The 23,889-nt window shown below is 40.5% G+C and overlaps 8 protein-coding genes across 8 annotated transcripts; 5 read left to right on the forward strand and 3 right to left on the reverse strand.

Moving 5' to 3' along the window:
• Nucleotides 1–3,290: 3,290 nt before the first annotated feature.
• Nucleotides 3,291–3,872, forward strand: GCK72_004808 (uncharacterized protein; the record flags this gene model as incomplete). Its single annotated transcript, XM_003098287.2, has 2 exons — nucleotides 3,291–3,518; nucleotides 3,567–3,872. 2 exons carry the CDS (start codon nucleotides 3,291–3,293, stop codon nucleotides 3,870–3,872), a joined length of 534 nt encoding a protein of 177 aa, XP_003098335.2.
• A 94-nt stretch (nucleotides 3,873–3,966) lies between these two features.
• GCK72_004809 (uncharacterized protein) lies at nucleotides 3,967–5,499 on the reverse strand (the record flags this gene model as incomplete). The annotated part of the gene is made up of 3 exons (XM_003098304.2): nucleotides 3,967–4,449; nucleotides 4,911–5,186; nucleotides 5,236–5,499. The coding sequence occupies 3 exons, from the start codon at nucleotides 5,497–5,499 to the stop codon at nucleotides 3,967–3,969; spliced, it is 1,023 nt and encodes a 340-aa protein (XP_003098352.2).
• Nucleotides 5,500–5,890: 391 nt separating this feature from the next.
• On the reverse strand, nucleotides 5,891–6,365 carry GCK72_004810 (uncharacterized protein; the record flags this gene model as incomplete). Its single annotated transcript, XM_003098293.2, has 2 exons — nucleotides 5,891–6,085; nucleotides 6,294–6,365. The coding sequence occupies 2 exons, from the start codon at nucleotides 6,363–6,365 to the stop codon at nucleotides 5,891–5,893; spliced, it is 267 nt and encodes an 88-aa protein (XP_003098341.2).
• Nucleotides 6,366–6,649: 284 nt separating this feature from the next.
• On the forward strand, nucleotides 6,650–9,502 carry GCK72_004811 (uncharacterized protein; the record flags this gene model as incomplete). Its single annotated transcript, XM_053724900.1, has 5 exons — nucleotides 6,650–6,817; nucleotides 7,606–8,187; nucleotides 8,234–8,388; nucleotides 8,434–8,656; nucleotides 8,960–9,502. The coding sequence occupies 5 exons, from the start codon at nucleotides 6,650–6,652 to the stop codon at nucleotides 9,500–9,502; spliced, it is 1,671 nt and encodes a 556-aa protein (XP_053589094.1).
• A 705-nt stretch (nucleotides 9,503–10,207) lies between these two features.
• On the reverse strand, nucleotides 10,208–12,353 carry GCK72_004812 (uncharacterized protein; the record flags this gene model as incomplete). The annotated part of the gene is made up of 7 exons (XM_053724901.1): nucleotides 10,208–10,318; nucleotides 10,379–10,834; nucleotides 10,905–10,996; nucleotides 11,050–11,174; nucleotides 11,221–11,375; nucleotides 11,563–12,156; nucleotides 12,315–12,353. The coding sequence occupies 7 exons, from the start codon at nucleotides 12,351–12,353 to the stop codon at nucleotides 10,208–10,210; spliced, it is 1,572 nt and encodes a 523-aa protein (XP_053589095.1).
• Nucleotides 12,354–13,501: 1,148 nt separating this feature from the next.
• On the forward strand, nucleotides 13,502–15,491 carry GCK72_004813 (uncharacterized protein; the record flags this gene model as incomplete). The annotated part of the gene is made up of 5 exons (XM_053724902.1): nucleotides 13,502–13,677; nucleotides 13,721–13,826; nucleotides 14,146–14,418; nucleotides 14,664–15,344; nucleotides 15,390–15,491. 5 exons carry the CDS (start codon nucleotides 13,502–13,504, stop codon nucleotides 15,489–15,491), a joined length of 1,338 nt encoding a protein of 445 aa, XP_053589096.1.
• Nucleotides 15,492–16,237: 746 nt separating this feature from the next.
• Nucleotides 16,238–17,611, forward strand: GCK72_004814 (uncharacterized protein; the record flags this gene model as incomplete). The annotated part of the gene is made up of 4 exons (XM_003098292.2): nucleotides 16,238–16,474; nucleotides 16,797–16,962; nucleotides 17,006–17,106; nucleotides 17,156–17,611. The coding sequence occupies 4 exons, from the start codon at nucleotides 16,238–16,240 to the stop codon at nucleotides 17,609–17,611; spliced, it is 960 nt and encodes a 319-aa protein (XP_003098340.1).
• A 2,430-nt stretch (nucleotides 17,612–20,041) lies between these two features.
• GCK72_004815 (uncharacterized protein) lies at nucleotides 20,042–21,614 on the forward strand (the record flags this gene model as incomplete). The annotated part of the gene is made up of 6 exons (XM_003098306.2): nucleotides 20,042–20,220; nucleotides 20,311–20,455; nucleotides 20,506–20,671; nucleotides 20,719–20,825; nucleotides 21,029–21,520; nucleotides 21,570–21,614. The coding sequence occupies 6 exons, from the start codon at nucleotides 20,042–20,044 to the stop codon at nucleotides 21,612–21,614; spliced, it is 1,134 nt and encodes a 377-aa protein (XP_003098354.2).
• Between the last annotated feature and the right edge of the window lie 2,275 nt (nucleotides 21,615–23,889).

Here is a 23,889-nt window from a genome sequence, read left to right on the forward strand (position 1 = left end):
GTGGGGCGGGCGGTAGATGATAAGGAAAGGAGGGAAAAGAATGGGGAGGAGAATGGGAATTCTCAAAAAAAGATAGAGGGAGGGAGGGAAAAAGAGAGCAAAGTTTAAAAACTACATTGGAAGAGAAACGATTCAAAAATGAGAAAAAAACTCTTGGGAAAGCCCTTCGAGTCCGGGACGGGGTAAGATCAGTAACATGCATTGAGCACGTGTTGTACATAGTTCGAAAACATAGACCGTGCTATGAGCAACTCTGATAACTAGAAGTATCATGCTCAAAACGTCTCCCTTCTCAAAAAAAATCTTCTCAAAAAACATGTATGAAGTAGGCGGTTATGTTCTTGAATTGGGAAGCTTTATAACATTGGGCATTCGGAAACTATTCCTCATTAAAACCGAGGGGAAACTGACGATTGTTTGATCAGACTGTACATTCCATTTGAATGGTGATTAGCTGAAAAGGGCACTGCTCTTATGATTACTAGGACAATGGGTAATTGAATTGGCAGTTGTCATCCAATTGCTTATCCACGTGATCATTTGAATATTCGAATAATTTTGATTTGGTCGTTAGCATATAGTAGATCAACTATAGTAGACCATATAAAAAAAACAGAATACGAAAGAAAAATCTAGAATGTTTTCTCAGACTTCACTGAGAATTTTCATCTTTTGAATGTTCAGACCCTGCAAAAATTGGCTGCCATTAATGCTATATTTTCAAGACACATACGCATACTTGTCATTGCCGAGGGAAAATTTTGCCGGTCCGGCCTGGCCCGGTCGGCCCGGGTGGAAATTTTTTTTTGAATTTTACACCCCAAAAATAATTTTCAAGTCCGTTTTCACCACTAAATTCACTGTAGAACTAATTAAATTCATCAATTCCATCGAGTTTTTGCACAAAATGCCGGCCCGGCCCGTGACAAGTATGCACATACAAAATCTTTGGCATAATGCTTTTGAATTTTTTGGTGAAGTTTTCCCTCACTACAGTTTAAGAGTTAGGTTTACCAAGTACCAATTAGTTCAACCAAACGTGATTTTTGATTTTATCTCCCATAACGAAAGATCAAAACTTTTAAGACTGCGTCATAATATCAAGTACTTTCTTATCCTTTTAATGTGTGGTCTGGAATTCAAAGCTCAAACGTACTGATAATTATAACTATCAATATCTGCATCTCCTATCTCTCAGCATTATTAATGTACATATTGGACCTCCCACCCTTCGTTCTACGCCAGCGGGCGCTGGCGCCAAAGACTCCTCGCTCCCTCACCAGTATATATGGTCGTGCGCCAGCTCATTCCGTACCCCTAAATTATTACCTTTTCCTAGTTTACTTACCCTTTGCTATTCCCTTTCATCCTAGCGCCACTTTTATCTTTTATCTTTAAGCCTCTCTTATAGCATAATAAACCTTTTTCAGCGCATAAAACTACAAGCGCCGCCGCTCTTTTAATTGGTAATAAATCTCCTTTTATGAATAATGTGAGAACTTTTCAACGGCGCGGACAAGGAAAATTAAAACCTTGAATTATATTTTTTGAAATTTCACGACGGTTAAAAAAGTTTTATGAAGAATGCTAACCGGTTTCTTAAATATGAAAAGACTCGAAAAATCAGAGTTGACCGAAGCGATATTTGAAACCATGAAAAAAAAATCCAATCAACGAATTCTGACCAAAGTTCATTACAAACAAATTTTGAAGAAATTGTTGTACGGAATGTGAAAATATCTCTTTCCTTTCTTCTTTTTAATTTTTCTTTTCTTGAAGTCCCATGTCTGCGTCTCCTCCATTTCCCCATACAATCTGTTTGGTACTGTCATTGGTTCTCATACGCGTTAGGTATGTAATTGATGAGTTGGTTTCTTTTTTTTATTTGGAAACGAAGTAGAAGACGAGAAAGAGAGAGAATGTTCTCTCTTTGATCTGTGTCTCCATCTCTTCTGATCATACTTTCCATTTCATGGAATTGTACTGGGTTCAAACCGGTTTTTGATTCGATTAGTTCGAGTGTCCTGAGGTTAGATTGAACGTTTTAGAAGTTTTTTCAAACTTTCGATTTTTCGTTTTGAAGGCTGTTCCTCTGTAGGTTATAAGCTAATTAGTAGTAATTGACCCCCGACCAAGAACTGCCCAAATCATAACTATCCGTATTAGAACCGTCAGGTTTATCATACTTGCAAATTTACGGCCCGGCCCGAAGGCCCGGCTTCAAAAAAAGGTACCTATTTTTTACCAAATTTTTTGAATTTTTTTGAAATTTTACATTAAAAATTTCAATTTTTTGATGCATAACTATCTTTTGATTGAATTCTGAAGTATAGTCAAAATATCGACATTTTTGGGAAAAAATTCAAAAAAATTCAAAATTTCAGTTCAAATTTTTCAGCCGGGCCTTGGAAATTCTTGTCACGGCCCGGCCCGGCCCGGCCCGTTGCAAGTATGAGGTTTATAAAATCTGATTTCAGAACTTGATAGTGATTTTTCATGTTGAATCAGAACACTGGTTGTTATCTCCAGCATCTATGAGACTCTCAGGTTCTACTCCTCCGGGCGGTTTTAACAAGTCCTAGTTTCAAAAAGGGTGGTTTAGATTTTTGACAATAAAACCGATGATGAACTTTGATTTCTAAATATTGTAACTTTTGACCGTCATGTGACTTCAGTTGAAATTGCCCAACTTTGAGACTGTGTCATAGTAAAACTAACTGTCACACAAAATAACTATTTATGGAATCAAACAGACCAAGAGTAGAGCTCCATTTTTGTAGTTGACAACTTTTTTGTACTGGCACTTCCTAGAGAGTTACGTATCGACAAAGTAATTTCTCTCCCAAATTGTCCCATTTCAGTGCAAAATAGTGCAATTTTTGAGCTTAAAATGACCATAACTATCTAGGGCGTCACCGTACAAAAAAGTTGTCAATTACAAAAATGGAGCTCTACTTTTAATCTGTATGATACATTAAAAATCTACTTGGTGGGACAATTAGTATTTTTATGACACAGTCTCAAAATTGGACAATTTCAACTGAAAACGACCAAAGTCCATAATCTTTTGACCTGTACTGTATCTTGAAATCGAACAAGTTTAATTCTTATAGTTACTGCCGCAATGTCTTCTCAAGATTAAAATACTCTTAGAATTCCCTTTTTCTAGCTAAATATCTTATCGTCTTAAATTAATGTTTTGTACATTTTCGTTGTTGATATAATTTTTGTAAAACCCTTCTCCTAGCAACTATAAATTCTCACTATCTTCCAGGGAACGACGTTGTTTGATGGTAAAACCTGACGTCTACATCTTTTTCAACAAATCTCACTACTACCCGGGTGAAACAGTCAAAGGATATGTTCTTGTCGAATTCGAGAAAGACACCCGCGCCAAATCCCTGAAGATCGGATGGGGAGGACTTCTGAGCCGAAGATGTGGAAGAGGAGAAGTTAAAACTTCGATTAATGAGTTGCCGCTGAAGGAAACCGCTGTTTGGGAGGCTGAGAACAATTGGGTATGTTTGTAAAACTTATTGTGGTAAACAATATATTCCATTTTCCAGAACAAGATCCCCGCTGGTGAGTACGAGTACCCTTTCCGCTTCAAACTCGCATCAACCGCTCCACCGACCTTTTGGACCAGACCATGTGACATTCAATACCAAGTCATTGTCAAGCTGGAGAAGCCTCTCTGGATTTTCAATACTACCCACAAGAAGGAATTCAAAGTTTTGAAAGGACTGAGATTGTCCGTGGAGACCGACGAAAGCGAGACCGAGAGCGAGAGATGTCCAAATGCACCGCCAAGGTACGATGAAATCGACGGGTGCAGTGTAAGGGAGCCGCTTCCTCCAAATTATGAACCCTAATTGCTTGCATACATTATAAGATCAAAGATCTATGAGTTGAATAAATATTTTATTCTGAACTTCGAAAAAATCAACAAAATCGATCAACAAAAAATTATGGCGAGTAGGGTGGTGGTGCTTCGACCGCTTTGAATCCTTTCTCTCCATCAATATTCGTCTCGTTTCCAATTACAATTCTTGCATTGCAAACCGCCTTATTATTTGTCCACGACGCATTCTTCACAGTGAACCCCACCAAGTACCCCATCGAGATCATCGCAGACTCAAAAGTGGCTTGGAGCTTCCATGGCAAATCAACCTCGACAGTTACCTTCTTGGTCTCGTGAGGTGCCACGTAGCAGTGATGGAATCCCGTTTGCAGAACTGATTCGCAGTCTCTGCTGTACTTTGATGGTACCGGACAGTCCGTTAGGCAATCGTTGAGAGAGCAATGAGTCTTTTGGGGACGGGAGTGAAAGTGAGACTGCTGGATCAGCTCAAACTCCAGAGAGGTGATTGGTTTCGAGGAGTGATTCTCCATGGTGACCGATACTTTGATAGTCTCTCCTGCCAGGTAGGCTCGCTTTGGGAAGTTGATCTGAAATGAGTAAGATTTGTGATGAACGGGAGCTGCTCATAGAGGTTGACGTCGGCCAGCTGATTTTCAAAAGTTCGTACTGGTGCGAGGAATAATCGTCTTGTTTTTGCAGGTTATATAGAAAATTCCTGGAGCAACATTTTTGTAGTTGAGAACTTTTCGATAGATGCACTTCCTGACGAGATATGGTCTCTAGAAGGGACGGTACTGGAAGTTGGCGCCAATCGGGAAAGGAAGGGTTCTTACAAAAAAGTTGTAAACTACGAAAATGAACATCTAGTCTTGTTCATCATAAATCATCTCACTTTGACCCGATTTTACTATCTGGGAGCCATATACACAACGTCAAAGACTGCCTTGTTTGCCCAGCCAGTCCTGTCAACCCCCTGTCACACTGACATCTTCTCCCCGTTTTCTTCCCAGAAGCCTACTGTCTCAATCGATATCTCTTGACGACTCACCTCAATGGAAAAGACTCCATCCTTGAAGATCGATCCCGAGTTTTTGTGCATCACAAATCGTGATGGGATCATAATTTCCGGTGCCATCTCCGCAAGACACGCCTTCGATGCGACCTTGAAGATCTCCTGCGTCTCAATGTTCCATCTCCACGGGCGGTTCAATTCAACGTTCAGAGAATATTGAATATCTCCGAACGTTCCACTGAAACTTGGTGGCGCATCAGCTGGAATTTGGAAGCTGAATCTATACCGATAGATTCCGGTTGGAATTTCGTTCTGCAAGAGGATATGAGATCGTATATTTATTGATATTTGGTCAACTCACCTTTCCATCCTCGGAAATCCAGGCCATCACATAGTTGGAGACGTACTCCTTATTAGCTCCACTCTCAATCCCATACCAACCACATTTTGCTACTCCCTTCCAATAAATTTTAAGAAAACGCGCACTGATCGGTTCATTTGCTTTCAAATAAACCTTTCCTTGCACCGTTTCTCCGGGAAAATACTTTTTGGAAGGGTTCGCGAAACGGATGGATATGGCCATTGGTGGAGGGACTTCAGGGACTGGGACAAGGTTGGCGAACATATCGAATCGATATGAGAGCGGGGTAGATAGGAGAAAGGACAATGAAGGACCAGAATGAGAAATGAATGAATGGATAGAACAAGGAACAGTAGATAGTGCTAATCGGGTTTGGGCGGGAAACAGATAGCTGTTGGAGCTCTGGGAAGATCAGGATAGTAGATTATGTGAGAATAGGTGTCAGCAAACAAGTGAAAATCAATGGAGCTAATCTTCGCGAAAAAAATCAAAAAGGAGTCGTCTGGTGCTGGAATCGAAACAGCGTCGCCACAACGTGGAGTACTAACCACTGTCACATACCGAAGGGCGGTCATAAATGTGATAGGATGGCGCTGCGCCAAAAGAAAAGAAAAATAGAATCCATAAAAATTTATTTCCGTCCATTTTTCTCTTATCACTTCTTATTCTGATCCAACTTATTCTCCGCCGAATTGAACGCCTTCACCAGTGGCACCGACTTCAGTTGACTATTCAACGCGGCCAGTGTGGATTCGGATGGTTTTTGAGAGAGTGGTGGTGGGTCTTCGGAGGATTCGGCGGAAAATGCACGATTCACAATAGCCATTTGTTCCAGCTCTTTTTGGGTTTTCTGGAACAAAGAGATAATTTAAGAAGAGAAAAAAGGAGTTGCCTGCTGCTGGAATCGAACCAGCGTCGCCACGGCCACAACGTGGAGTACTAACCACTATACTAAGCAGGCCGAAAGTACAAGTCGTAAATTGCCGTGATGAATGTTGTGATCGGCGGGCAAGACGGCGCCGCGGGCGCCACGGGGTAGCGAGATTCAGATCATTTACCTTCTTCATTTGCTCTTCCGCACTGGCTGCTTCGTTCCCTTTTAGACCATCATTCGGCGACTTGCTCTGCATTTTTTCTTAGTTCCTTGCGAGGATTTTTTCGCAAAATAAACACAAAATTGTTCAGGACTGATTGGGATTCGGTGTTCGGGGAGAATCCACGTGGCATAAAAAGTAAGGGGTCACGTCTGTTTATCCGGATGTCCTCTATTTACGTGGCCCGACCTTATCTTTCATCGATTAGTTTTTTTGTCAATTGTTTTTTCTTAAACTCGTCATTTTATATTTGTAGTTTTCACAATTAAACCAACTTCAATCAATTTCTAGAAGAAAGATAACATTGGATTGAACAAAGAATGTCGAAAAATAATAGTGAAGAAAACAAGGAAAACAAGAAAATCGGAAAAGAGAAACAAATCAGATCGACAGCAAAACCGTCGAAAAATGTGTCAGTTATGGAGGAGATTCCGAAGAAATTGCCAACTTCGGAACCAGATAAGAAGGGCCTCACCTCGAAGTTTAAGGTATGTTAGAGACGGCCTAGAAACCGACTTTTGGAAAAACTAGTCTGTGCCAGTTTGAATAGTTAGACCGTTATGAAAAAGTTAGACAATTGAGGTTCAACCAGGCAAAATGAGGTTATCTTCCATCGCGACACTCCAGCCATGTCTTTCTCTTATCAATATTTTGGTTGACTTTGATAGGATCCTCTGAAGACTTGAATAACTTCTAGCTTTCAAAATTTCATATACAGTACTGACCATAATGAATGCGAAACTTGCAGTTTTTAGTTGAAAATGGCCAACTTTGTGAGTGTGACACGGCCTCCTTGATAATCTCACAATATCGACTGTTTATGAACTATACAGATCACAAGTAAAGCTACATTTGTATAGTTGAAAACTTTTCTGTACTAAAAAGTTATCAATCGTCAAAGAAATTTCTCGCAATTGTTACCATTTTTCAGTGCTAAAAAGAGAGATTTTTGAGATGTTTACTTTGATGATTGATAACTTCTTAGGATGTGTCCCTGCAAAAAAGTTGTAAACTATAAAAATGAAGCTCTACTTGTGATCTGTATAGTTCATAAACAATCGATAGTGTGACACAATCAGGGAGGCCGTGTCACAGTCACAAAGTTGACTATTTTCAACTGAAAACTGCAAGTGTCGCATTCTTTAGTGTTAATTCGTCAGGGTGAACTCGTACAAAAAAGTTGTCAACTATGATCTTTTAAGACTACGCTAATTTGTTGAAAACAGACTGTTTCCAACATTGAAGCAGTCTTTCAAACTTCACCAATTTTTTTCAGTTCAAGAAAAAGGCAATCCGAGACCAAGTCACTTCCGAACAAGTCTCTGAAACTATGGATGTTACTGAAGTCACAGATGAAGATAAAACCGATAGCGTCGCTCTTCCACCTACCGTCACAACTTCTGTAATCCTAGAACCGTACCTTCAAACGCCTACCGTACCCCAAGGAAAGCCACCACCAACTCACTTCGTGCCAGTGACAATACGTTTGGACAGAGACAGTTGGCCAAAACTTAACGATTCCCTCGAAGTCAATCAAAACATGGTGATCATCAGCGTTAAAACTCAACTCATGTCCGAATTCATGTCAGGAGACTTGATATCCGATGTCAATGGGGTGATGATGTGGGATCTAGAAGATTGGAAGAATCTGATAGAAACTACAAGTGCCGGTACTGATGATTTCGCGGTCACGGTAATTCGTGTCTGGAATATCAGGTGTTGGCCAAGAGGATTGGTCGATAACTCGGTTAAACCGCTGGAAGAAGCCCGTCAGAATTTCATGGTGACAATGTATTCTGACAGTGGAACAGGAGGCTTGAAGATGGGAGGGACTGCGAAACATATCACTGTTCAGCAAGTGAGTTGACTCAAGCTTTTGAGCATAACTAAATCAACAATTTCAGGTTCGAGCCAACACTCCTGTCAGCTCAGTTCTCATCGCTGGAGATGAAATCCATGGGATCAATGGGGAGTTTCTCACTGGAATCAGCAAGATTCTTATGATCAAACAAGCTTATAAACTGATCAAGATGAGTATAGCTTCCAAGGGATCTGTGGAGTAGGTTATACTTCCAGTTACTCGACTCAACAACTACAGTTTCAGAATACTGGCCAGTCGCCGTATCGCTGCACGCACATCCCCTGCTCCCAGTCTCGAGAGGGAGCTTGGTGAGACTTTCCCGGATTACACACTCAGTGCGAAAAAGATGAAGAAGCAAGCGGCACCAGATGTTGTTCTGAATCTACCGATTGCAGCAGATGCACTGGAGATAGCGTTGAGAGAGTTGACTTTTTTGAAGCAATGGGTTAAGCCGGAGGTTGAAGAGGTAAGATTGGAGGAGGTGGTGTATTGCCAAAAGAAGTTTATGTGTTTGAAACTTTTGTGGATTCAGTTGAGAAAGGTTAGGGCTATAACTTTGTAGTTGACAACTTTTTTTCTAAAACGTTTCTCTGGGAGTAATAGTCAAAGAGGTCCACCCTCCGACACAAAACTGTACTCATCGGACCGTAAATTTCTTGGAAGACAATGAATAAGATATTGGCCAACTAGTAAAATGAAGTTTCTCTGTACAATTCTATAAATCATGTCTTTGTCTAAAAATTGCATCATCACTTTATGTCATTTCCAGATTCCTTACGACAAACCCGATCCAATCTACGACGAGACTTCCTACACTCCATCAGAACAACTGACAGATTCCAAGTCACCTGTATCGGAGACTCCCACCGCTAACACTCCAGCTGGTCCAACTCCCCGAGATTCTATAATGATGGCTCCTCCAGTGGACACCTCCGTTTCAACTCCTGTTACCAAATCGTCGATATCTGTAATTCCGAAGCCTTCAAATGTTTCAAATGCCAAAACGACGAAAGAAGCATCCGACAAAACCGTCATGGCTCCACCTAAATCTTTCGGCGCGGATGGATCAGCAAAAGATGGAACATCGATAGAAGAGTTACCTGAAAGTGATAACGTTGGGGGAGAACTTCGACTCGATGGTGGAATAAAACACACTAGTATCACATCGGATATTGGAGAGGAAGCTGACCTGAAAGACTGTAATGAGAAATCGAAATTCGTGTCGTTCTTCAAAGGGAAATGGCCTGGAGTGAAACCGTCGTCGAATACTCCAAGTAGTGAAACTCCTCCTTCAAAGAAGAAGAATGAATGATTGTTGTGATTTGTGTTACTTTTTACTTTTTGTTCACAGGCGAATTCAATATGGGTAGAGCTCACAGCGTCCAATTCATTTCCGTTCCGGCACGCTATGCCTAACGCGGTACGCTATGCTCTGATCTCACCGCCAGGGATGCGCGGAACTAAAAATTTCGGAAATTTCGAAAGTCGGAACTTTTCCAACTTTTTTTTTGGAAATTTCGGAAACTCGGTTTTTCAATTTTTTTTCTTAGTCAAAATCAATAAATATGTATGGAGCAAAAACTTAAAATTTAGTACATTTTGACACAGGGGTGACGTTTCGGCATTGTTCTCGTTGGTTTTGCAGTCATTCCTTTCGATGCCGCACAAGCTAATTTTTTAATCAATACGAAAATATTCAAAATTCGGAAAACGGAAATTTCCGAAAGTTCCGAAAAGAATAATTCGGAAATTTTCCGACGGAAATCAGTTCCGAAAAATGTCGGAAGTTCAGGTTTCCGTTCCGCACATCTCTGCTCACCGCCTTCTGCTCATATCGCTATACTGCTCAGCTCGCTACGCTAAACTTACTACTGTTAGCTCAGAGATCTCATCGCTATCTCATCGCTTTGTTCAAAGCTCGCTATGACCTGTTCAGCTCGGTAAGTTTTGCTCACAATGAGTACTTCGAGTTTCTACTAAATCTTTATTCCCTTAAAATTTTAAAATCAGAGTTCAATCATTTGAAAATATTCTTGATGTAGGCAATCATTCCAGACCGTGCATCACACTTCTTCATCTCGTCCTCCTCTGGAATATCCGATGTGATTTTGTTGGTTTCCGGGATGTCCTGAAATTTTATTTATTTGTGATGCGGTAACGGTTTAGGCGATTTCTCAAAGATGCTCACCTTGATAGTAACCGTCCGATCCCCTGGCTCCGCCTCCTTCTTGAAAATACTCCGTTTTCTCGGTGTGTCTGCAATTGGAAGACAATCCATCGAGTTTTCCAGTTCCTTATCCGTCTTTTCCACATTCTCCTTGTTCTCAGGATTCTCCTTATTTTCAACTTTTCCAACTACTGACTTCTCATTTTCTGTTTTCACGACGGGCGGCTCCAATTTCGAAGTCTCTTGCTTCGCGGGATCTATCACCTTCTCCGAGATCGTGGTAGTTGGAAGAGTGGAAGTGTTGGAACCAGATTTTGCAAGAGGAACGGGAGCCGGCTCAGCGAGTTGAGTAATGGACGAAGATGGTGTCACATTTGTAGATGATGTTTGAGGAGGGAGGCCAGGAAGTTCCATTTGTTCGATTTCTTCTTCTTGGGTAAAAGGCAAGTCCATGTCTTCTCCTCTGTCACATATTGGCTGGAAATCGTTATTGTTATGCCAGATTTGCTCGCGTGCCGCGTCGCGTCATTTAGTATTCTACACTCACAATCTCAAATCCATCTCTTCCTTCGTAACATTTCAACCATGTCAACTCTCGCATTGAGATCTCCAAAGCATCCGCTTCAAGTGGCAGGCTTACTGTATCTTCTCCTGCAAATTGAATGTAAATCAAACATATAAAAACGCCTCACTCTTCTTCTCCACATTAATCCCCTTCTCCACACCAATCGCGTACTCTGGAAACTTCTCGGCAAGCTCCGCCTCAAGACTCGGTGCCGGTGAGCTGCGTGCTCCGATTTGACGACAGGCAATTATTCTGGAATTAAAAAAAATGAAAAGCGGGAAAAATAGGTTTGATCTACTCAGCGAATCCGTTTTTCTTTGCAGACTGCTCGATTTGCTTCTTGATTTGCTTTCGAAGTGGTCTTTTGTCTTTGGTCTCGTAGATCTCCTCGTTGACGCCAAGGATTTGATCTCCAACCAAGAAGACGTGGCTAGCTGGGGTCTTCGCACGGAGCTGAAAATTAGAAATTTGATATGAAGGGAGAGTTGAAGACGTGGGGATTCTGAATCAGTTTTTGATTCCTCGTTATCGCCAAAATGTAGAGAGTTACACAAAACCTTTTTTATCTCGTTGACATATCAAAAGTTTGAAATCGGATTCAGAACCCTCATTTCATCACCTATCCATCTGTATAACTCACATGCTGGACCAGAACTCTCTTACGATCCGAACACAACATCAATCCAGCATCCTCATTCTGACAATAAATCTTAACCGAAAAGTAGTGAAGCTTCTCTTCCGGAAGCGGTGCGATTTTATCGATTTGTTCTTTACTCAAACAACTCAAATTCCACGCACGGATTACTGTAATTGCTACAGTAGGACGTCCACGTAATAGGGTGTCCCCGATGTAGTCTTTGAGAGATTCAAGTGTCCAAAACGGTGATCCATCGACAATTGTAATTTGATCTCCCGGCATAAATGAAGACATCAAAGGGCGTCTAACAAAAGTGATCAGTAGATTTCGATTGATATCCACGTGCTCCATAAACTTGCTCCACGTTGTCGCATCGATTTGGATCACAACCGGCAAGAAGTGAGTGGGCGGAGCTTCTGGTACGGGTACTTGAACGATCGCTTTGCTGGACACAGTTTTACGAATACTGACTGCTTTCCGGATGCTGACCGTTTTTTCCTCTTTCTCATCGGCTGCTTCCGCTTCGTCCAAGGTGCAATTCTCAGAGCGTTGTTCGGAATTTTGGAGATTTTCAGTGTTGCTCGCTTTCTTTTTGAGCTGAAATACGGAAAAATTAAGAAAATTTCAATGCTTCTCATCTCATTTTATTTTGAAGCTATCCGAAATTTGAATGACTTTAGCTTTCCCGTCATATAATTTTCTGCCGGAACATGAATTTTGAGTCCAGCTCCCCGAGCAACCTCTTCCCCACCTACCTTATACTTGGGCGACCGGACCAACTTCGAGGCCGACATTGTTTTCCTTATCGACCCATTATTCACCGGTTTCCGCACTGATTTTGTTTGTTTCTTGTTTTCCTTTTCATTTTCAACACCCGACATCATACAGATCGCCAAATAAACCAATTCCGGAGGATATTTGAAAGTATTGGAGAGATTTGGTAAAAATAGAAATGATTGGAAATACTGGAGGAGTAGGGATTTTTAGGGGGAAAATAGGAAAAAATCAGAGTCTGAAAAAAATGGGAACGTGTCACGTAAAAATGATTTCGAGAAAAACAAAATGATGATGCGTTCGGGGGAATCGAACCCCCGTCGAATGCTTGGAAGGCATCCATGCTGACCATTACACCACGAACGCGACGAGAGAAACAAGTCTCCTTGCCCTATATAAACGCGGTTGTCTTCTTTGTTTTTTTTCTAGTTTATGTAGGCATCCTGAAGCCGAAGAGATCACCGCGTTCGTGGTGTAATGGTCAGCATGGATGCCTTCCAAGCATTCGACGGGGGTTCGATTCCCCCCGAACGCATTATACTTTGCTTTTTCCTTCTGTTGAGTCACATGTTGGCTTTTTGCTTCCCATCTCCCTCTCTATTCCATTCACCTTCAAAATATTCATGTGGTATGCAGTAACCTCTATTTACTTTTTCCATCTGCGTCTCCTTGTACAAACACTCTCTCCCTCCGTTTCGTTCAGCACTTTTCTTTTGAAAACATTACTAAACAGTTTTAAAAGCAAAACAGATTACATTGAATTTCGCAAAAAAAGAATGATATTTGTGACATCATCATCTTCGTTTTATTGATTTTTCTCGTCTCGATTCTGGTGCTTGATGTCAATCTGAGTCACCTCTTAAGACCAGTATGTAGAGGTCTCTGATAAGAGAAATTCTGTTATCAGGGAGTTTTAGTACTCTGTTTCCTCCTTATTCAGTCCTTGTCAAACCGTGATTGAGAATTTCTACTTTTGATTTTGCTCATTAAATGTTGAATTTTCGAACGAAAATTTCACATGAAAATTGTTATAAAATAGTTATTTTCTGTCTGTTCGTAGTTTTATCCGGATGTCCAAATATTCCTTCCTCATTATTAATTGTTTGACATTTGTGTTTGTCCAAGTTTTGTAACTTTCCCGCTAAACTTCCCATTTTCAGCTCTAAAAATGGATGATCTCCGAATCGAGTACGATGCTCCAAATGGTGTTTACTTCCCCGGACAAGCTGTCACCGGAAAGGTCGTAATTCAGAACCGTGAATGGATTAAAGCAAGATTTCTAAAAATCTGCATTCACGGAGGCGCCCATACGAGTTGGGGAGACACGGAGAGAAGGCATAGAATGTATGTTTGTGTGTCCAGATGTCCAATAAAAAAATAATTTCAGGGATGAAAAAGGAAGAAGTGAGCATTACAATGAACACGTTACTTACAATGCAACAGTAAACTATTTGAGTGGAGAGTCGATCGCATGGAAATCGACAGATGGCCAGGTGAGGTGGAATTTAAAGAAGTTCGAGGGCTTCTCTCGAGAACACGAATGATTATATTTGACTGAAATTGAACTATGTTATAGAGCAGACATGGGGCTTTAATTTTGTCGTGTTCACTTTTTGATCCAAGCTATCACCGATTAGTTACGGCTCGCGGAAGTGAGCGCATAAATCCTTGTCAGATCTTCTAGGGAAAACTTCTACAAAAAAGTTGTCAATTACAAAAATGTAGATCAAGATTTGATCTATAATAAATCAAAACCTTGAATTGATCGAGCAGTTCTTGGGTCAGTTACATCATTTCAAAGTTCTATTCCAGAATCGCCTTCCCGCCGGCACCAACGTCTTCCCATTCGCTTTCTCACTACCCTTCAATTGCCCGCCAAGTTATGAAGGATGTCATGGGCACATTCGTTATTCAGTTCACGTGGAATTGGACAGACCATGGAAATTTAATAAGAAGTCGAAAAAGTGTTTCTCTGTGGTTCCGGCTTACGACTTGAACATCACACCAACTGCAGTCAATCCAATGGTGAACACAGCGTCGAAGAATACGGGATTGATTTTCAAAAAAGGAATGGTCTCGATGACGGTAGGTGTAGATTTGGGAAATGAGGGGTATGGGAAATCCGGACAAATCTTCTCACGGCAGTACATCCAAAAGAACTGTTCATTTTTTTGAGACATTCGCAAACGGAGCATCTGGAAAAACCTGTGTCATGACAGACAGACAAACATAATTACGGGCTTGACAATCATAAAGACGGATATCCAGACAAACCTTGTTACAGACAGACATGTGGACAAAAATACACCAAAAGTCACAGTTTCTTCCAGGTATCGCTCCCAAAACGTGGCTACGTCGCCGGTGAAATCCTCCCCATCACCATCAACATTGACAACGGATCGAAGGAACCCGTAGTGGCAGTCCGTTCCAAAATGTCTCAACTATCTCATTTCCATGCCAGTCACGGAACTTCCATGCATTCCACAACTCATACTCATCACAGAAACGACGAAAAGTGTGTGGCAGAGTCGAGAAGAAACGTGAACGTCGCCCCGCGGTCTAAGAGTCAAGTGGTCCTTTCCATGAAGATTCCATCGATAGTTCCATCATTCCAATGCCCGATTATCAACGTGGATTACTGTATTTCCGTGAAACTTGATACCAATGCAACATTCGGTGGAACTTTGAAAGTCGAGTTCCCTCTCATCATCGGAACCATCCCGATCCGTCAGTTGGCTCCAACCGGAGCAGCAGCGGCACCTGCTGTCATGCCTACAGTATCCCCATCAGCTCCACCATATCCTGTGATAGGTGGTGGCGTGTCAGGGGTATCCGTGTATCCAACTGCTCCATCAGCACCACCGGCAAGTCCGGGACCAATGGGGCCGCCCGGAGGAAGCGGGTTCGGAGGAATCGGCGCAGGAGCTGCTGTAGCAGCGGCAGGAGCCTCCGCTCCACCTCCATCTTACGAAGAATCAATGTACGGAGTTGGGAAAGTAGAGGATTCTGAGGTAAGTAAGGATACCGGAGAAATCAGAAAATTAAAGGAGTTTCAGCCATTCGCCCCTCGCTACCCGGTCTACAACAACCTTCCAAATGAGGTCCCTCCATCTCCAGTAGGTCAAGCGCCAGCCTTGCCAGAGAAAGTTGGATTCTAATTATTTTAGTTATTTGTATTTTCGCATTTTTGAAGAAGTTGAATGAAGTTTTGAATTTCAATCAGGCTTGATGAATTTGGGAATTGGTGGATCACAATTTTCAAGTTTTTAGGTCGAAACGAAGATTTCCATGAAAACTGCATCAATGATATAAATGAGGTCTTACGAACTAGAGGTTCTAATTCGTACTGGTTTTAATACGGTCGGTTTTGATTCGTACCGGTTCTGAAACTCATGACTCGCATTACTCGAATAGACCGGCACTCTCTAATTATCCAGAATTTTTAAAAATGAACTGAAATTCGAACATTTCAAAAGAAGCGCTAGTTCAATAATAGATTCTCTAGAATTTGCTCAATTTTACCGAAAATTGAGTAAAATCCATCCGTAAAACCAAATTTTCCTTAAAATCGTAGTTTTTCATTTTTGAAAATCTCAGAACAGCGGTCGAATGAAATAGACCGACATGCCCGTCTATTAGAGTAAATACGGTAGTTTGAGAAAATTAATATGACTAATTTGAATGTGCTCTCGGATGTCCAAGATCAATTACTCAATCAATTGTTCTCAATGCTGAGTAATTTATTTACGAAACACCCAGCATGCGTCTACTTAGCCACACCCCTCAAACGTCATTCCACTCAGTTTGATAAGAACTCTTTTTATATAGTTTGACCCATCAGTTTTATTTACTTCCCGCGTGAAAACTTTATTTTTCAACTTTTATTATTTTTCTATTCCCAACTATGGACCGTTTCGAAATTCAACTCGACCACCCTGCTGCCACCTACTTCCCGGGTCAACGAGTAACCGGAACCCTTATTTTCAACACCAAAAAGTCTCAAAATGTTGAAGCAATCAATATTCGAGTCAACGGAGAGATCAGCGCTGGATGGAAACATTACAATCAACTCTTCCAGGAGCACATCATGTATGCGTCGAAAATGGTTAATCTAGATGGGTTGGAGCAACCAGTCATTGAAGTAAATTGAATATTTGAAATATAAAAAATAAAAAAAGAGTAATGCGTTCGGGGGGAATCGAACCCCCGTCGAATGCTTGGAAGGCATCCATGCTGACCATTACACCACGAACGCGGTAATCATCTCATCTCCAGGGTGCCTACATAAACTAGAAGAAAAACAATGGAGATAACCGCGTTTATATAGGCCAGAAAGACTCGTCTCTTTCGCTGCGTTCGTGGTGTAATGGTCAGCATGGATGCCTTCCAAGCATTCGACGGGGGTTCGATTCCCCCCGAACGCATTACAATTTTTCCTTTTTTTTCATTTTTGTACTTTTCAGAAAAATGTGATCCCCCAAGGAGACCACTCTTACCCATTCTCTTTTCCCATTCCTGCTGATTGCGTTCCAAGTTTCGAAGGGAAGAATGGAGCGGTTCGATACAAGATCCACGTGGAAATTTTGAGAATCAAGAAATCGAAAATGGAGGTGGAAAAAGTGTTTTCTGGTATTTTTCAATATCGAAATAGGTGAAAAATTTTGATTTTCAGTTCTGCCATACGTGGATTTGAACAATATTCCGAGAGCTGGACTTCCGTTGGAAGATATTATGTCTTGGTTGCCAAAGAAAAATACGGAAGTGAAAGTTAAGGTATGGAGACATTCATCCAGATTTATAGACGAACGAGTAAAAATTTCAGTTTTATATTCCCAAGCGTGGTTTCGTAGCTGGAGATACTATCCCGGTATCCGTAGATATTGAAAATGGATCTTCCTCAAAAATCAAAGAAATCACGATGAAATTGATCCAAATCAATCATTTCGAAGCTCAACAACAGACTTCTCACACCGCCAAAGAGTTCTTCAGATTCAATCGAAAAAATATTGAAGAAGAAATTTCAAGCATTCAGAAGAAGTGTGAAGTTAAGGAACACCTCGAAACACTTCGCTTCGAGTTGCCCATTCCAAAAGAAACGAGACCAACATTCAAGACGAAACTCATTCATTTGGCTTATAAAGTTGCAATTTCTGTCGGGAATGACAAGAAATTGGAGTGCGAGCTTCCAATTATTCTTGGCACTGTGCCTGTTCAACCAAGGCCACCAAGTTATTCTGTTGCTGTGGGAATGAGTGGACCACCATGTTATGAAGAGTAGCTAAATCAAGTTTCAGATTTTTTGAAAGGTGTTTTGAATAAATATTTTCTGATTATTGTTGTAGACGGGCCTTGTCAACAAAATTTACGGCCCGCCCGGCTCGAAGGCCCGGAAAACCAAATTCAAAAATTCAAACTCTTTTTCGAATTTTTGAATTTTTTTCGCGAGAAAGTCAAATTTTAGACTATCACTCAGAATTAGAAAAAATTTTGAAAAAGTATAAAAAATTTCAAAAATTTCAAAAAAAAAATTGGTCACTTTTTTCATTTTTTGATCATTTTTTAAAATCATTTTTTGAAGTCGGGTCTTGAAAATTTTCCGGGCCTTGACAACTATGGAGTTTTCAATATACTTGTAAGTGGTAATTTTAATCGAGAAGTTCGACAAATCAGTCACCAGTAAAGCTGTGTTCGGATGTCTGTTCAGATTTTTTTCAATCACAAACTGTGGGTCCGCAGTGCACCTCTATAGGGTTTCCAATTTTCTGTGGGTCCATATGTGCCGATGTCTAGACTATCCCGATTTTATAGTATCGGGCTGTCTAGTTTTCCAATTTTCCCGAAATCGCTCTTTTTCAACATTGTGTTTTTCCACGCCTATGCTGAAACAAGTTTTCTTTTTCAAAATTATAATTTTCTCAGTCTCTATCTGTAATACTGTTAGTCCGAAAATGGAAATATTATATGTTTTCTTTATTTAAATAGTAATCCTGCACGTTTTTGGTTGTGAGATATTCAGTACGTCTACCTAGTTGGTCTCAAAGTTTTCTGCATTTCTGCAAATTTCTACATCTATATATCTGTGTGTCCCGATATCCGGATGTCCCTCCTTCCCCATCAGTACTATTAATGTCTTCATTTTATTTGGTTACTGTCTTTAAGACTTTCCCAATTTCTCTATATCTGTGGATCCAACGCGTCGGTCTGTGTCTGTTTGTCCGGATGTCTGCATCGTCCATAACCAAAATATTTCGAAATTCCACGTGTTGTTTTTACCTTCTTAACATCCTCTTTTAACATTCTAACCACCTTACTCATTTTTATTTACACTTTTCTCTTCCTCTCACTACAAAGTATACCATTTCATTTTTCCCCAAAAAAAATCTTTCCTTTTTCTTCTGAATCATCACTGAAACGAACCTCAATAAAGGTACACGATGTACGTCTGGAATGACGTTTAGTCTCACGTTTTTAGCTTTTATTTTATCATTGTTCCGGGCCAAAACATGACGTAAATAAGGGAAATCGGTGTGATAGCGGCGAGGTTTGAGTTTTTGATGTTTGTATGTGTGTTTGTATAAAAGTAAACGACGGAAAGTGATAAGGTGAAACTAGAGTTTTTTGGTGTTGGTTTTTTTTCCTTTTATTTTTTTATTGTCTGGCCAAACTGATTACTTAAAGGTGGACTAAACTCAACTCTGATACTTTCATAGAATAATGTATGGGTGCCTGTAATTTCATTTTCATATCGAAAGAATTTTTAAATTCGGTCTGAAATCCTTCTGAAAGCGATCGCCGGTGAGTTTGGGCATTTCGGTGGCCTAGAAATTCGACTTCGGCCAGGTTAATTTCAACAAATTTTGTCGGGTTTTCGCTTATTTTTGTTGTGTTCTTTCAATAATTTTGAAAGTAAACGGCAAAAGTTGATAGAAACACTACAAAAATGGTAGAAAAAAACGACGAAAACTTGAAAAAACAACATTTTCGAAAAAGTTTCTAGAATGTTTCACGGCCACTGAAATGCCCAAACTGTTTCGGCGCTCGTTCTCAGCGGGGAATGGACCGAATTTTAAATGTTTTTCTATATGAAAATGAACTCACAGGTAAACATACATTATTCTATGAAAAAATCAGAGTTGAGTTTAGTCCACCTTTAAGTTTAATTATCACGTAACCTGATAATAAGCAAGATACAGCGAATTTAGCAAATCGGAATTTCGAAATATCTCGAAACCGGGTGACTTTTTAGTTTCGCGTATTTTTGGCAATCCGGATTGAATTTACTTAACTTTGTAGGGACATGACCATAATTTAAATACCAGACTTGTAAAATCCCGGGCCGGGCCAAAATTTTACAAGTCTGTTTCAAAGTGTCTCGTGATTATACTCATTCGAACCGTCTCATTGAGCTGATTTTAGAAATTTAACTTTTATGAATTTTGACCTGAAAATAACCAAGATACCGCCTATTTTGTAAACCTGAAGTTTTCGCAAGGTTTTGAAATTTTGAATTAAAAAAATATATTTTTGCTTCATTTTTTACCAACACATAGGTTTAGGAACACCGACCGGTTCGTGGCGAGACCCGAAAAAGACAATTATTTTAAAAGCTTATCGTGGATATACTCATTCAGAAAATCTGTATCTCTTTTCATATTTTTCAATATATTTCTCTAATTCCCTCTCTCTTCAATCTAGTTATTCTTTCAGAATGGATCACACATACACCATTGAATTCGACCAACCAAATGCAATATACGTACCAGGACAACTTGTTCGGGGTACCCTCACCATATACAATACGTGTGCATTGAATGCACTTTCTCTGAAAATTTGTATTCACGGAGAGGTAGAAACATTCTGGAAAAAGTTTGCGAGTAAGGACAGAGTGTGAGTTTTCTTATAGCTGGAGAGAAGATTTTGAATCAGGAGTTTGTAATCAAATTCTGAATTCTTATTAAAATTTTATTTTCTATTCAGAAAAAAAGCGTACCCCAACGACAACACCCACGGAGGTCATAGGTCCCACGGCCACTATTACAAATACTCTGATCACATCAGATACACTTCTAAGCTCAATGTGCTCACAGCTGTTTCTCAACCATGGAGCTCTATTCAGAATCCGGTAAGCTTTTGGACATCTAGACATCCGGACAGACAGACAGATGTTTTCAGACCAATAAAATCCCAATCGGAGCTAACATCTTCCCATTTGTGTTCCAACTTCCAGTCAACTGTCCCCCAAGTTTCGAAGGCACTCACGGAAGTGTACGGTATCATGTACACGTGGAATTAAATAGGCCATGGAGTCTAGATGTGGAGGCGAAGAGATCATTTACAGGTAGGTCAAACACTCTGTTTGAAACATTTTGTTTCAATTTGTTTTAGTAATCCCAATAATCGACTTGAATATGATACCAAAAGTTCTGAACCCAATGATCAGCAATGCTTGCAAACATTCTGGTTTTCTGTCGAGTAAAGAAGTGAAAATAAAGGTGAGTAGTTGAACTCAAAAAGCTAAAATAGATAATGCGTTCGGGGGGAATCGAACCCCCGTCGAATGCTTGGAAGGCATCCATGCTGACCATTACACCACGAACGCGGTGAAAAAGTGGGGTCTGAAGGGCTGTGATAAGCGTGTTAGCGAAGCGGTTGGCGGCTGTTTTTGATAAGGAACTAATCGATGTACGCATTCCAGTTCTCGATCCCCAAAAGCGGCTACACTCCGGGAGAAGTCATTCCAATCTCAATTTTCATTCACAATCACGCGAAGAAACCAATCTATTACGCAAAGGCAAAACTAATGCAACACGTTCACTACCAGGCTCAACAAGAGAACACTCACATGCTTCCTGACGAGCATTGCCACAAACATTGTGAGCACAAAACAGCAGAATCAGTGATCTCAGAAATGGAGAAAAGTTTTGAGATCAAGTGTTGCTCAGAGGGAGAAGTACAGCTTGCCCTCGTCTTGCCGAACCCTTTGAAGCCAACTTTCCAAACTGCTATCCTTGAAGTGGACTACTGTATCATTGTGGAGGTTGAGGAGGATAAGAAATTGAGATGCGAGTTTCCAGTGATTATTGGCACGGTGCCAATTGGACGGGTTATGGGATTGTCCAGAGCTCCGACGTATTCTATAGTAGAGGGTGATATTCCATTGGTGTTTGAGGCACCACCAGAGTATCAGGTGCGTTGGGTTAAGATAAAAATTTTAAAAAACAAACATTTTATTTCAGGAACGAGTGGAAGTGGTTATGGCTAGTGCGCCTCCGGCGGAGTGAAGACACGGAGAAAATTCGCAGGATTTGTATTCCTCTATTTGAATGAATTTTAAATGAACAATAAATTATTTTTTCAAAACAACCAAATACTCGGAGGATCAAAACTGCTAACTGTTAAAAAGAAATCTGCGTTGCGCAGTCAGCAAGAATGTGAAAAGAGAATGGGTAAGAGTGGTCTCCTTGGGAGATCATATTTTTTGAAAAGTACACAAATGAAAGGAAAAATATAATGCGTTCGGGGGGAATCGAACCCCCGTCGAATGCTTGGAAGGCATCCATGCTGACCATTCACAGGTAGTTGGCCAGCGACGAAATACGGACCATATACGCGCCCGCGCGCGGACTCCAAAAGAATTAGCTAAGGACGAAATGTGTGCGTCAGAGCTGTGCGGAAGTAAAATTTTTGAAAAGGGAAGAAGGAAGACGGAAGAAGGTAGTAACTTTTTCAAAAGGGAAGAAGGAAGACGGAAGAAGGAAGTAAATTTTTCAAAAGGGAAGAAGGAAGAAGGAATTAAAAAGTGAAAAAAGCCCGGAAGAAGGAAGAAGGAAGGAAGAAGGAAGGAAGAAGGAAGTTGAGTTCCGAACCGGGAAATCGGAAGTTAATTTTGAAAATGACAAATTTGAGGAAACTTTTTTCTAGTCATCTCTGAAAACGAATTTTGATGTTGTTTCATACAAAATTCCGTCAAAAACCACCAAAATTCCGCAAAAATTCCGTCAAAAATTACAAAATTTTAGTAAACTTTTTACACGGAAGAAGGAACAAGGAAGAAGGAAATAAAAGTTTTGAAAAGGAAGAAGGAAGAAGGAAGAAGGAAGTGAAATTTTCAAAAAGGAAGAAGGAAGAAGGAATAAAAACGTGAAAAAAGCCCGGAAGAAGGAAGAAGGAAGTCGAAGGAAGGAATTCCGCACAGCTCTGGTGTGCGTCATATACGGTCCGTTTCGCGTCCGCGCGCCGAAAAAGTTGCTCCTCTCCCTCCCACCGCCAGCCCCCTCCCTACTTTGTTCCCCGGTTCAGATCGTCATTTAACAAGGAAGATTAGTGATCAAATTACAATTTTATTTAAATAAAGATAAAAAGGAACATTAAAAATAATGAAAATAAGAAGAAAACATAGCAAATTAGACATAGAAATCACAAGTTTATCGGGCAGTCGTGTCCTTGAAATCCATCGAAATCCAATTGTCGTAGAAGCAATTTCCAGTCGTTGATTTCCGTGTTTCTTTCGTATTTCTGAAAAATATCCATTAATTGCGGAATAAAAAATAATTATTCAGTATATTAACTTATATTAACTTACTTTCGAAAATGGATTCCTCCCCCGGACAATTACAGATGTCGTGCTTGAGAAGGAGTTCCGACCAATTTTAGTTAAGTTTCTCACTGAAAAATTTATTTTGAATAGAGAAAGCTGAATACTATTACAAACCTTTGAGGAAATCGAAGAATTGGTTCCATTTCAGCTATCGCCGCTGTTTCTCTTTTTGGGATCATCGGACTGACTGAAAACATACTAATTTTTTGATCATTCACAGTTAAATGCGAGAATTTTTCACGAAAAAAATTAATTAAAAGAAATTTCAATATAAAAAACATAAAGAAAGGCGAAACTTTCGAAAAATAGGGAAAGAAACGTAAAAGCTCCGTAAATGATTAAAAAATTATCATTATCCGAGAGGAGTCCGAGAGCTTCGGAAGAGCTGCTGCAAGCGGCCGCCGCGGCCAGTCCATACGGACTATTTCGCCAATCCATATACGGTCCGCGCTGAGTCCGCGCGCGAACTTCCACCCTCCACATCTCCCTCTTTTCCCGAAGTCCACACTGCGTCCACATACAGTCCGTAGCGGGCCATATTTTCGCCGCGGACTCTACACGGACGGAAAATGGGACCGAATTCGCATGCGGACCACACGCCAACTACCTGTGTTACACCACGAACGCGTTGACATTTCCCGGTCTGGAGGGTAATGACAAGCGTGGTGATCGGTGACTTGGTAGTGTGATAATAGAGAAGTGTGATGTGATAAAGCCGGTATCGGAAGGGGTTGAGGTGAGATAAAAGGGATTTGGATGTAAAAAGTCATAACAATTTAGATTTTATCTTAAAAAACTGGTTCAAACAGCAAATATCCAGAATTCAGAGCCATCTCAGAAGTTTCCCGTCAGTTGGTGTATCCAGTTATCCGGATGCTCAGCTATCCATGTTGCTGAACACATAGCCATCTGAAACTTGGATATCCAGATTTCCAGAATTCCAAAATGCAGATGTCCCC

The sequence above is a fragment of the Caenorhabditis remanei genome, chromosome II (assembly GCF_010183535.1).
Source record: "Caenorhabditis remanei strain PX506 chromosome II, whole genome shotgun sequence".
NCBI classification, from domain to species: domain Eukaryota; kingdom Metazoa; phylum Nematoda; class Chromadorea; order Rhabditida; family Rhabditidae; genus Caenorhabditis; species Caenorhabditis remanei.